Genomic DNA, 11903 nt, shown 5'->3' on the forward strand with positions numbered 1-11903 from the left:
ATAAAAAAAGCTTTCTAGATTCTAAAGATGACAGAAAAAATATAAATTAGAATCTGATTAATAATACATTTATTTATAATACATAAAACTGAAAACAGTTAAGCAATAACCTGGGATATTTTCCCCCGGCTTTCCCTACCCCTAGACCTTGATCTTGTTACTTTCACATACAAGGTGAAAGATCAGTCCCCTCTAGCAGGAACAGGATGTCGGCACAAAGAGAAAGAATACATCCAGACATTTAACCCCCCGATCTGTTGGCTCCTCTCCCCCAGAAAGAATACACCTCGGCGGGCAGTGTGATCGAGCTGAAGAAGCTGGACCGGGGGGAGAGCTACTGCTTCGAGGTGCAGGCCTACATCCCCAGTCGCAAGCCTGGGAAGCAGCTAGGGGCGCAGAGCCAAACCCAGTGCTCCAAAGGGGAGAAGTCCTTCACTGATGGTGAGAGAGAAACTTATCACAGCATGTTGGTACCCTGGATGACTCCTCCACTGTTTAATGAGATTTGACATGATCAAATAACGCCCTTATCCGTGATATGATTCAATAAGATATGGAATATGAATCAATCCCATAGATTGCGTAGAGTGAGAAGGAATTAGGGTAGAAGAATGTATGCTCTGAATCGTTCCACATTCTTTGCAGACTTGTAATAGAATGGAGTAGAATGGAATAATGCTTTGCTGCATCTTGGCTAACAACAAGTGGATTGATGTGAAGGCGATAGAATAGAATAAGCGCTGAGGGGAATAGATCATTTAATATAAAGGAATATGTACGATGTCTGGAATATTATCTGATTCTAAAGGCAACCTGTCTCTAAGGTGGATTTAAAAGTTTAGATGAGGGGGTGAAGAGTTTACAGAGGGGTTTCACAGAGGGGAAGTAGATTCCTTCACCAGCGGTATGGAGAACTAGGTAAAAAGGAAGGAAGTGCGGGGGGGGATGCGGTGCTTCACAGTACATACATCCGCGCAATCAGTGGTTGGCGCTATGAATAGTTTTTAGGGTGAAAGTACTACAGAGCCGCCACTTTGATGTCGAAGCATCCAATCTACTAAGCCATCCTAGGGATCTGCATAGCTCTGTCGATATTGATATAGTACTTTAAGTAAGGGAATGAATTTTGTTTGCGTGTTTAGAATAAGACACAGTGCTACTCAGCCATGGCCAACTGCTTGGAGCAGGGAGGTTCATGTGAACACTAGTGTTTGAGTCAATGAATCTTTTACTTAATTCAGCTCGCGTCGGTAAGTTCGCGTCGGTCAGTTCGCCAAGAGGATTCGTTCAGAATCGTTCGTTCCTTCGTTCGTTCAGTCGAGTTTCCGGTAGCGGTGAATGGAATGATGGAGTGCACGGTTCCCAGCTGAGTCCGTCAGACTCAGCTCCTCCCTCGTTCTCATTCTCAAACGATCGTGGAAGTCGGTCATCAATCAACATTACAACTTTAACCAAATGCAGCGGGATGGGGGGGGTGCAGTTGATTAGTGGATGCTTAACATGTCAGCAAGATAATAGACTTGATTTAGCAATGATGGTGGTGGGGGGCCCGGGTTGAGAACGAACCATGAAAGAACGAGACAGATTGACGAGACATTCAAATATTTGATTAATCTGGCGTGACACAGAGAGTACAAAGACAGCATGCATTTACCATTTCACTGATATTGAATCGTATTATCGTAGGCTCGCTCGCTAAGCCTCTCCCTCTTCGACACTCAGTCAGCGAACGAACAGTGAGTCAGCGACTAGAGTGTCTGGGAGGAATCTAATCTGAGAACGAACAAGAAGAACGAGAGAGAAGAATCAGTTCGGTCCGTTCTTGTTAAAGATCTGTTCATTCGAACTGATTCGATCGCAAACGACCCAACACTAGTGTACACCGATGCTCTCGACCGGGCTGCTCTGGAATGATATCAACATCAGCCACTAGGATTTCAAATCCCAAGTGTATAAGCTATAAAGATTCAACATTTTCTATAAATGCCCTACGACATGTTTCTGTGATTGCAAGTAACTTTTTGTATGCATGCTTTAAAATGACAGTTGCATTATGTCATGGCTATGACAAGGAGGAAAATGCAGTATATTTAAGGGCCACTGCTGGTGATTAAACCACTGTACCAGTCGCCCCTGGCCTCACTAAAATAGTTGGTAAATTAGAGTAGAGCATTAAGCTTGAGCATGCTCATGCAACCAATGTAAACTAAAGTGATGCAACAATCTGTCTTTTGGAATCACAGTGCGTCTGGTCAGCACGGAGTTGGTGGAAGTGTGTGGACAAATAAACTGACTGGCCATATGAGTTCTTCACAAAATGTCTTATCACAAATTCTTTGTAACAAGACATTAGTAATTTACAGAATGTTTTATCACAAAGAACAAAGAATAGCACTTTGTTCTTTGTTACAGGACTTTAGTACTTTACAGAATGTTTAATGTCAAAGACCACATTGCTATTGTTTGTGACGTGCTGTGGCGTGCTGACGATAAATGCTGTTGTTAAAATCAATCAGCATCATTTTGACAAAATATAATGGTGACAGATGTTTTAGTGAAGTCAAGAGAGACACTAGTTCGATTGGCCAGACTGATATTGTCCTGTATGCACTGTAATGTACAGAGCACACAGTAACCCCCCCCCCCCCCCCTCCTCCCACAGTGTACTCGGTGCCAGTGATCGCAGGGGGCATCCTCCTCATCCTGGTCATTGTGTCCGTGGCCATCGTGGTGGCGGTGGTCTGCCTCAAGCGCCGGAGAAAAGCCCAGGAGACCGCAAAAGAGCGCGAACTTCTGTGATCATGTGTGTGTGTACGTGTGTGTACGTGTGTGTGTGTGTCTGTGTGTGTGTGCGGGGGGGCGGGGCTGATGGGCATGGTACAGCTGCTGGGTGGGATCCAACAGTCCTCTTCAAAAGGCGGGGAGAAACACAGAGGGGCCACAGCAAGGTCAACATTCCACTGTGGGACGCTGGAATTGTACTCTCAACCCTGGTTTCTGTGAAACCACCTTTTCTCATCCTCTAGCTCTAGCTCTACAGTTCTACGCCGACCTGAGTGAGAAAACGTGAGCAAAACTCACTCTAAGCTTCTGTGAATAGTATATATTTTTATACAAATCCTTAGGTAGACTAATGGGAGGTCCCTGGTAAGCTCATTGTATATCCTTGGTGAATAGTACTGCTGATTTTAACTCTCTGGTTACGGTACCATTGGCTTTTATTTATTTATCGTTCTTACGGCTAACTTTAAATTAACTATGGGAGATAAGGGTTTGATCTTGAAAGACTACACAATAATGGAAAATCAAACTAGTATGTTATATTTTTGTATTTATAATTTATTATTTAAAAAAAGCAATGAAATTGCTCTTTATGTATGATGGTGGTTTTTTATATTGTTCAAAAATGTTCACGCAAGTTTGTTCGATTTGTATTGTTAAAAAAACTAAAACAATTAAATTATGTCATAGAAAGAATTCCCAAAATAGAAAAAATGTTTTTATTTGTAAAGGTTTACATTGATTTGAACACTGATTGGCTGTTATGAAATTAATTAGTATCATTTGTACTTGTAAACAACTAATACTGATTCAACAATACATCACAATAAAACAAAAAAATAATGTTTTTCCTTGTGTTACCTTGTGTTTATGATTTGCAAATGACCCCCCGAAAGCGATAGCTTTCACTCATTTATCCTTCAACGCATACAATGACAGTAGTGGTAGTTGTAATGGTGGTAGTAGTAGTGTCAGTAGTAGTGGGTTATTCATTGCTAGACACAGGACTGATACCGCTGATCGAGTCTTAGTCGCCCGCGTCAAATCGCTGCAATTCAGAGGGTTGAATATCCTTCCTTCAATCTTAGAAAAAAAACTAAAAACATTATGTGAGAAACACTAATGTGTAGAGTAACGTTATGAAGTTACAACTGCGGACAACAGGACTGGGCTACCCAACATAACATTATCTACGGCAGTTTGGCTTGTCCACTAATATAACTGACATTACAAGTTTACCTGATGGAATTTGTGGCAATTTTCATCAGAATAAAAAAGAAAAAAATGTAAGGTGAATATAAATTTAATCCATTAACTCTATACATGTTCCTCTGCCAATGTTAAGGAATGTATATCTAATGAGGAGCTTAAGTTATCAAACTGTGAATATGGTTAATAAATTGCTGGTTCTAAGCATCAAATTCAACATTTGTACAACGCACCCAACCCCTCAAGTGTTGCGAGGTCCCAGTTCTGCGCGGTACACACATTTCCCATCCGTCTGTAGAAAGCTGATGGACATTGCTTTCTCTGTGACCTCAAAGTAAGACATTCCTCCAGATGTGTGATTGACAGGGCTGGAGTAGAGTTGCCAGGACAACGGTACGCTGTCCCTGTGTTCAGAGGAGTAGTCGCTGACGACCCCGCTGCCACTGATGACGTAGGAGCTCCCATCATCCTCTCTGATGAACTGACGGGAAGATGATTGTAAATGTGCAATCATAACAAACTAAATACATCTTCAGTTGATGTCCTTACTACTATTTCACTGGAATATTCTGTAAGCCTGAAGAGTTATGATTACATAAAATATGGCCAACGGGAAAATGTCACTAAGGCTGAGGAGAAACAACACTCCACAGTCATGCTAAACTGATAGTTAAGTCCTATCACACTACCTGGTTATACTAAACTAAAGTCATACAAAACTACAATCATACCAAACTCCACACTCATACCCAACTCCGGTCATATTAATCTACAAGCTCATACAAAACTACAGTCATCGAAACCCCACTGTCTACACCAATATGATACTAAAGCATTTAACTACAGTCTATAGTAACTAGCCATACCAAACTACATTCATATAAAACTACAGTCATGCTAAACCCTACTGTCTCAGTTGCACACAGACATCTAAACTCCACAGTCATACTAAACTCCAGTAATACTAAACTCCACAGCCATACTGAACTCCACAGAAATACTGAACTCCACAGGCATGCTAAACTCCACAGGTATACTAAATTACAGTCCTACTAAACTCCCCAGTCCCACTGAAGTGCCCCTCACCTGCAGATCATGGTCGTGGCCACACAGGTACACAGTGACCTGGTACTTTTTCAGTAAAGGACGCAGCCTCTCCAGCAGGCAGGGGGTGGGCCCGTGATGGCCGATGGACCACACGGGGTAGTGACCAGCCACAACAAGGTAGTCCGACCTGCGGAACGTAGCCACCATAGTCCTGGTTGTTAGTAATGGCCATACGAGCTAAATCCAAAGTGACAAAGACAGAATATTTCACTGAGGTTCATTTCATGTGTCCACCGATAGTAGAAACAAAAAGAGAGAAAGTGAAAAGAGCCGATGTTGACCTAGATGACACACACGACACCTGATGTGAATGTGAGAAACTAGGATGTTGTTTATGGGGTCAGAACAGTCTCATTAATAATAAATGCACAGAGAAGGATTCACAAATGTACTGTATATTGTGATTTATATATAAATTACTCTCTTCTCACAAAATCATTTCAATGCAAACACAAATGGATATCGGTATGTATAAATGTGAAATAAATCCATAAGTTTCACAAACACATTTCTGATCCACACACAAATGTGTCTTGTTTTAAATATATGTAATATAAATCCATAAATATATTCATTAAAAAAGTATTTGCAATTTTCACCAAAAAATGTATTTGGATGTTGTTACATTTATATACAAACTGTTAAACTTGAATTAACAAGACACATTTCATTTGTGAACTTGTTTGCATTTGTGTGTGAATGAACTGGTCTGCATTTATTTGCGAATTTTTGAGACTCTCCTGACGTGACTGGATCTTTTATGTCCATGGACTGAATTCACAAATGCATTTTTTTCAACAAGCAACTCTCTATAGCCAATCAGATGCCTCCCTCGTTTTCAGCCAATCACATGACTGCAGTCCTGAGTCGACCTCTGAAGAATAAATCCAGCCTCCGAGGCTCCCGGTTCCCTCGGTCAAATGTCTACGGGAAATAACGGGGTTTTTGAATGATCACATCGTACATAACAATCTCTAGGTGGCGAAGAAGTAAAAGCTGTGTCACGTTTTGAACTACGCACTTTTTCCATTCCTAACAGTCAAGGAGCAAAACATCAACCTAGATCTACAAAACTTTAAGCACACTTAACACAGTGTTTTGCAAAACAACACAACAGATTTACTTAAAGCCCGTGTGCGACTTACTAAAGCTTGTGTGCAAGTTACCAGTCACATGCAATTTTTATGAAAAAAAAGTCTTCCCATGTCACCTCCTGAGCTCTGTACAAATTAGCATGAGGGATGCCAGAAAAACGAAATCAGTCTGAATCTCAACGAATCTACAAACCGTTTACTCGGTTTGTGGATGCTTTGTTTGGTGTGAAGAAAGTCTGCGATAGTTGACACATTGTACACATATGATTGGGTCGGTTTAATCTGTATAGCATACAGTCCATATGCGCTACACCCTCACTAGAGCTAGAGCAGATCTTTACCTACTCTTTATTGTTGCATAGCTCTCGGGATACACTGATAAAAAGGGATTTAAAACCATTGGGAACGTTTGGAAAAAGTGATATGTTTCTTTTTAAATTGATTTGGCAATTATTAAGGGAAAAACACTTTATAATTTACCTATTGTGTATGAATTAGAACCAAATAATGGCTGTATAGAGAAAATAGCTGAGCCGGTACACACTGCCACACACCAGCAACACACAAGCTACACACCAGGTACACACCGCTACACACAGGACTCATTGCGATGATACAGGCTTTGCTTCCAGCTTCAAGTCGCCGTTATTCAGAGCGTGAATGTCCAATGTCTTTCTGAAAGGATTGTCACCCCTCTGTCAGCTACCACCATAATTAGTCAATCAAATGAGATTCAGTGGGCAACACTGTAATGTGTACGTTACCTGTATAAAGTTACAATTTTCATGCTGATACATTTGATTCATTTCATCATTATTTTGAATATGATTGCTCTGACCACAGATAACAGCACTGGGCTTCCTCAAATAACATTATCCTCAGTTATTCTTATGCTACTTGGAATTAAATGACACGCTACTTGATAATGTCATCAAATCACGTATTTCGTTATTGTTGTGATGAGAGCACTTTGGACAGAAATGACCTAACCTTTAAATAATCATTAACAACCGCAAGATGACATCGAGATACAGAGTATCTGCTATAAAATTATACTATAATTGAGTGTACAAAAAAAAGTACACAAACGATTAGTGGATTGATTGATTGACTGACTAAAGTCTTCTCACCAAATCTATAATTTACAAAGATAGAAAGCTGAACAACTGCAATTAGTCCTCAAACTGGAATCCATTTATAGACTAACACCTGGGCAAGGCAGCTTAGGTTGACCTCATTCTCCTGACCAAGTGACCACCAACACAGAATCATTTCAGAAGACGTGATCTCAAATCTCAACCTGACCATAACATATAATGAGTCTTTCATTCACAGGAAAGTTATGTGGGACGGCAAAGTGAGAAGAACTGTTCCTTCTAACCAGTGAACACGTATTTATCTTATACTGAATAGAAGAGTTTTACTGCTGCAGGGATTCTTAATCGTTGATGCCAGACAGCCTAAACATCACTGCTGAAATAATGTCTTCAAGCCTTGTTTAGAAAACATGCAGCATGCACCGTATTCATTGTTCCCTGTTACAGTATAGTGAACCCAACTCCCCTTGAATACTCTATCTGGTCAATTTCTATAACAATTATGTAACACTGTACATATGTAGGATATTGCAGTGTATTCAAAAGGGGAAGCACGTCAGCGGTTATTCAGAAGTGCTCTTGTTCAGCACACATGGCGACCACCAAGAAGTGTGTAATTCGTCCCAGAAATTTTGATTCTTGCGAAACCACATCTATGCTTGCTCACACTAGGCCAACTTGCCTAGTGTGAGTGCGCCCTTAAGTGCAGTGGCGTTACATTCTTAACCAGTGACTGAATCACCCTGCCCGGATTCCTCCTCCTCAGCCATGGTGGAGGAATGCCATTATCATCGCTTAGAAGGCAATATATTAGCTATTTTATTTTACTGCATTAGAGGAATACAAAACACATTCTACAGGATCAATCTCCCAGCGATGACAGCTAGTGAAGTCCGTCTGCAGGGACATGGTCCACTATTGAAGAGCTTCTACTGACTTAGAATTATGAGCACATGTGCAGCTCTGCTGCCATATAGAGGCTGAACATGAACACACAGCAGAGTATTATCTGCTGTCTAGAAGGGCACTGAGCACCGGGTACATCACATCGATTACAGATCTCTTACCTAAATATCTATATTTGTATAACCTTAGTATAGTGTGTTTTTCAAATGTAGATGTAGAGTAGGGTGCAGCAGTTTTTGTATCTCACATCACTCATTTATTAACTCTTATTTATTAGAATGTGCTGACAAAGTCAATAAGGGGTTGAATACATTAGATTAAATCCTGGATAAAATGTAAACCGGTTCATTGCGGGATGTGAACAAACAGAAACACTGTTCAGTTGTAGAGCGAGTGAACCGAAAAGAGCATAACGGAGCCAAATTTACGACCCAAAAAGGCAAGAGGGATCCTTGAACCAATGAGGGAAGAAATGATTGGCCAGAAAGACCCAGAAGTGGTCTGCTATCTAAACGGTCTCATAGAGGCATAAGTAGTCAACCAGAACAGATATTCTCCGAGCACTGGACTTACTGACAGCGGACGGATGGCTGGAGGATTTAACATCTATCATTTGTTGCCGTAGCCATCAAATGACAGCTGTTAAACCCTCCCCACATCACCTTTAGGGGGATAGAAACGAGGGCCGTGTTGCTTACTTGCTGTTGGCGAGTCTAGAGAGGATCCACGCCCACTGGATCTCTGCCGCCACTGAGTCCTCCGGCCCACTCGGCTGCTCCTGGTCGTACGTGTTCCCACATAACACCACGGTGTCGATCATCAGCACCGTCACCGACATGTTGGTGTGAGGAACCGGGAACAGGAGCTCGTAGTATAGGGACGGGTAGTTCCTTCCCAGGTCAAATGTGACGGGAACACAGAGAGTTAGAGAGACCATCTCCTTGTCTCTTTTACAATGGAGAACACTCAATTGTAATAATGTGTAAATTGTATTGATTATGAACTTAATATTTCTAGTTTCATCACTAAAATGATTTAAAAAAAACGTTGGTTCTGTGAGTCCATATCACTGGCCCTAAAAAATAGAAAAAATAAATAGCATTTGACCAATTTACTTAAGTTAACTTCCCAGGTGTGGAATCAATACTGAATGTTGTTTTTCAGTTAACAAGAAGGTACGTTATTGCCAACATGTGGTTAGTGGGTCTGCCTGGCGATTTGAGCCCTACCATCTGTGGGAGATGTTGGAGTAGGCAATTTGGGCCGAGATGCTCCCGCGATGGTCATGGTTCCCTCCCACCAGGTACCATGGAACTGCCAGCAAGGACTTGTGAGAAAATACCTTCTCAAATGTGTACTGTGTCGGAACAACGAAAAACCAGATAAGTTATTGGCAGACAATAAAAAAGAGAGCTGTTATATTATCCAACATGAAAACGTTAAATATTAACATTGTTGTATTGAATAATTTCTTAAATACAACACCCTGAATCAATTCTAGAATTAATTAAACTAGAGGCTTTTTAGAGGGAAACCTAACGATTTCCAAACACAAGGAGGCGACCTTTCCCCATTCTACAGTACACAGCGTCGTCAAATGGCATGCTCTGTGTGAAAGTACAATGGTGTGTTCCTGAATCCTCGGCCGCCAGCCATCCGAGTTGCACGTTTGACGTCACTTCCGGTCACGGAGTATTCAAAGCGTTCCTGTTCGTCTTTGTGGCATGAAATTGGCTAGTCGTTGTTTATTGTTAGCTGCATTAACGTCTTTAGCAAACCAGCCCGAAAACAATCAACACAACTTTACATTGTATTGCACGCACAGCAAGACCATGCAATGTATAAATTGGTGACCGGAATAAAGTAGCAATGTAATCAAGTGTGTAAGAGCATTTAAAATCGACATTAAAATGACCTACGTGGTACAAATACAAAAAAGATATACCTCTTCAAGGGCGCAGGCATTTTGTTGAGGGCGTCATCACTGATCTCGGTCTACTCTCAGATTTTCGAAATACAAAGACAAAAAGAGGGCGTGCCTTCGAGAAATGCCGCAAGAAAGCTGGGAGATCTTCGACTTTCGACTCGGATCTGGCGTTCGAGGATTCGGGAACACACCATAACCTCTGCATGTTCAGGATGCATAATTATAAACCCTGCAGACTCCGTAACAGATTAGGCCTACATCGTTCTGTGTTAACAAACTTCCACTGCGGCTGAAACAAGTAACACATGAGTCAAATGTAACTGTTATGAAAATACCTCACATATGCTAGAGACTACGAAAATAAGTGTCGCATTGTAAGTCAGGTTTCACCATTTATCCCTGCTTTGGAAAATGTACATTTAATATCAATGGGGGTTTATCCCTGGTTAAATAAAAGTAAATAAATCAACGGGGTTAGGATGGACAGGTGCGTGGACTGGCCTTGAAGCGGGGGTCGGCCACATCATTCACTCCGTCGACGTAGAAGTGGTCCCCGAGGCTTAGGACGAAGTCCAGACCCGCGGTCCGGGCGAGCCAATCAGCTTCGTCTGCGATGGACTTCTGGTGAGGAGTGAAGTACGGAGGCACTGGAACCCCACCCCAGTCCCCCAACGCAGCGAATCGCAGGGGCGCTGGGACACAAACACACACGCGATGATAGGTTTGGTGTAGTAGAGTACTTTATGACACTGCCGAATGCATGGCAGTAAAGGTAAATAAAGCAATTTGAGGGTTCAAGGGAAACACTTGAGTAGGCCTAATGTAAATCCAACACAAACAAGATGAGTGGTGTTTGCTCTTCCGAGTGTTGTTTGTCTTTGTGCAGACCCCTACCTTGTCCCAGAGGTTGTCCAGGAGGCCAGCAGGCCGACAGACTGCAAATCAGTAGAGCAATGTTCGAGCCACCCATGACTGTCCGTATAGAGAAAACCATCAGTTAGCTTTGCGTGAATATAAACGTCAAGCCATAATCTACATTCGTTTGTGTTTTGGTTTGTGAGGAAGCAGCAAAACAAGGAAGCTTCGCTGTGGTACTTGACTTCCTGTGTTGGGTGAACACTGAGAAACCTGATCGGCGAGGCGTCTGAGCCATCTAACGCACCTTTGGACTTTGTGTTTCTCTACTCCTGATTAATACAGAGGCCTCGTTTCTGTACAAGTGCATTGACCACATTTTTTTGCACAAAAAAATGTACCCGTTGGCGTTCCAACGTTACAATTAAATTAATTAGCTGTAATATAAATTAAAAATAATTTATTACAGGCACCTAATCTATTTTAGATAAATTATGAAAGTAACGAAAATATATTTACAGTTATTGGATGCATGTCCAAACACCATGTCATCCACCATAGATGTGGATTAGTGTGTTGCCTTATCACCCAGTGGAAGGTTGCTCAGACAGATAGGAACATGTGATCAAAGGTCTCTAGGCAATGAGTCAAAAAGTTACTCAATTCAACACTACAAAAAAACTGCACTTTTGTCACAAAGGAGTCTCATATTGTAAACGTACATTTAAAAAATATCTACCTTTTCATTGGAAGCAATACTTCAGAAAAATCTAAGAAGTTCTTCAAAAGAGCCATATAATGACAGTCTTTACGGGGACTAATGTTCATCATTAGATAGTCCTGACCCTTTCCCCACAAAGATGTCTGGATATCAAGTGTCCGGAGATCTGCTTCCCGAACACGTGGATAATTTGCCACCACACCTAG

At 41.5% G+C, this 11903-nt stretch overlaps 2 protein-coding genes across 3 annotated transcripts in view; one reads left to right on the top strand and one right to left on the bottom strand.

Annotated features, from left to right (window-relative positions):
* Positions 1-3877, top strand: part of f3a (coagulation factor III, tissue factor a) — a 7950-nt gene extending 4073 nt beyond the window's left edge. For both annotated transcript variants that reach the window (XM_030348486.1, XM_030348487.1), the window contains exons 5-6: positions 276-441; positions 2663-3877. In XM_030348486.1, coding sequence (XP_030204346.1) covers positions 276-441; positions 2663-2799 — 303 coding nt within the window. In that variant the 3' untranslated portion in view covers positions 2800-3877. The remainder of the gene's footprint in view (positions 1-275; positions 442-2662) is intronic.
* On the bottom strand, positions 3487-11610 carry acp5b (acid phosphatase 5b, tartrate resistant). Its single transcript, XM_030348480.1, has 7 exons — positions 11496-11610; positions 11016-11093; positions 10623-10813; positions 9424-9551; positions 8893-9084; positions 5077-5224; positions 3487-4471 (listed from the first exon to the last, which is right to left on the bottom strand). The coding sequence occupies exons 1-7, from the start codon at positions 11533-11535 to the stop codon at positions 4232-4234; spliced, it is 1017 nt and encodes a 338-aa protein (XP_030204340.1). The 5' UTR covers positions 11536-11610; the 3' UTR covers positions 3487-4231.
* Between the last annotated feature and the right edge of the window lie 293 nt (positions 11611-11903).

This window comes from Gadus morhua, chromosome 23, assembly GCF_902167405.1.
Source record: "Gadus morhua chromosome 23, gadMor3.0, whole genome shotgun sequence".
Classification (NCBI taxonomy): domain Eukaryota; kingdom Metazoa; phylum Chordata; class Actinopteri; order Gadiformes; family Gadidae; genus Gadus; species Gadus morhua.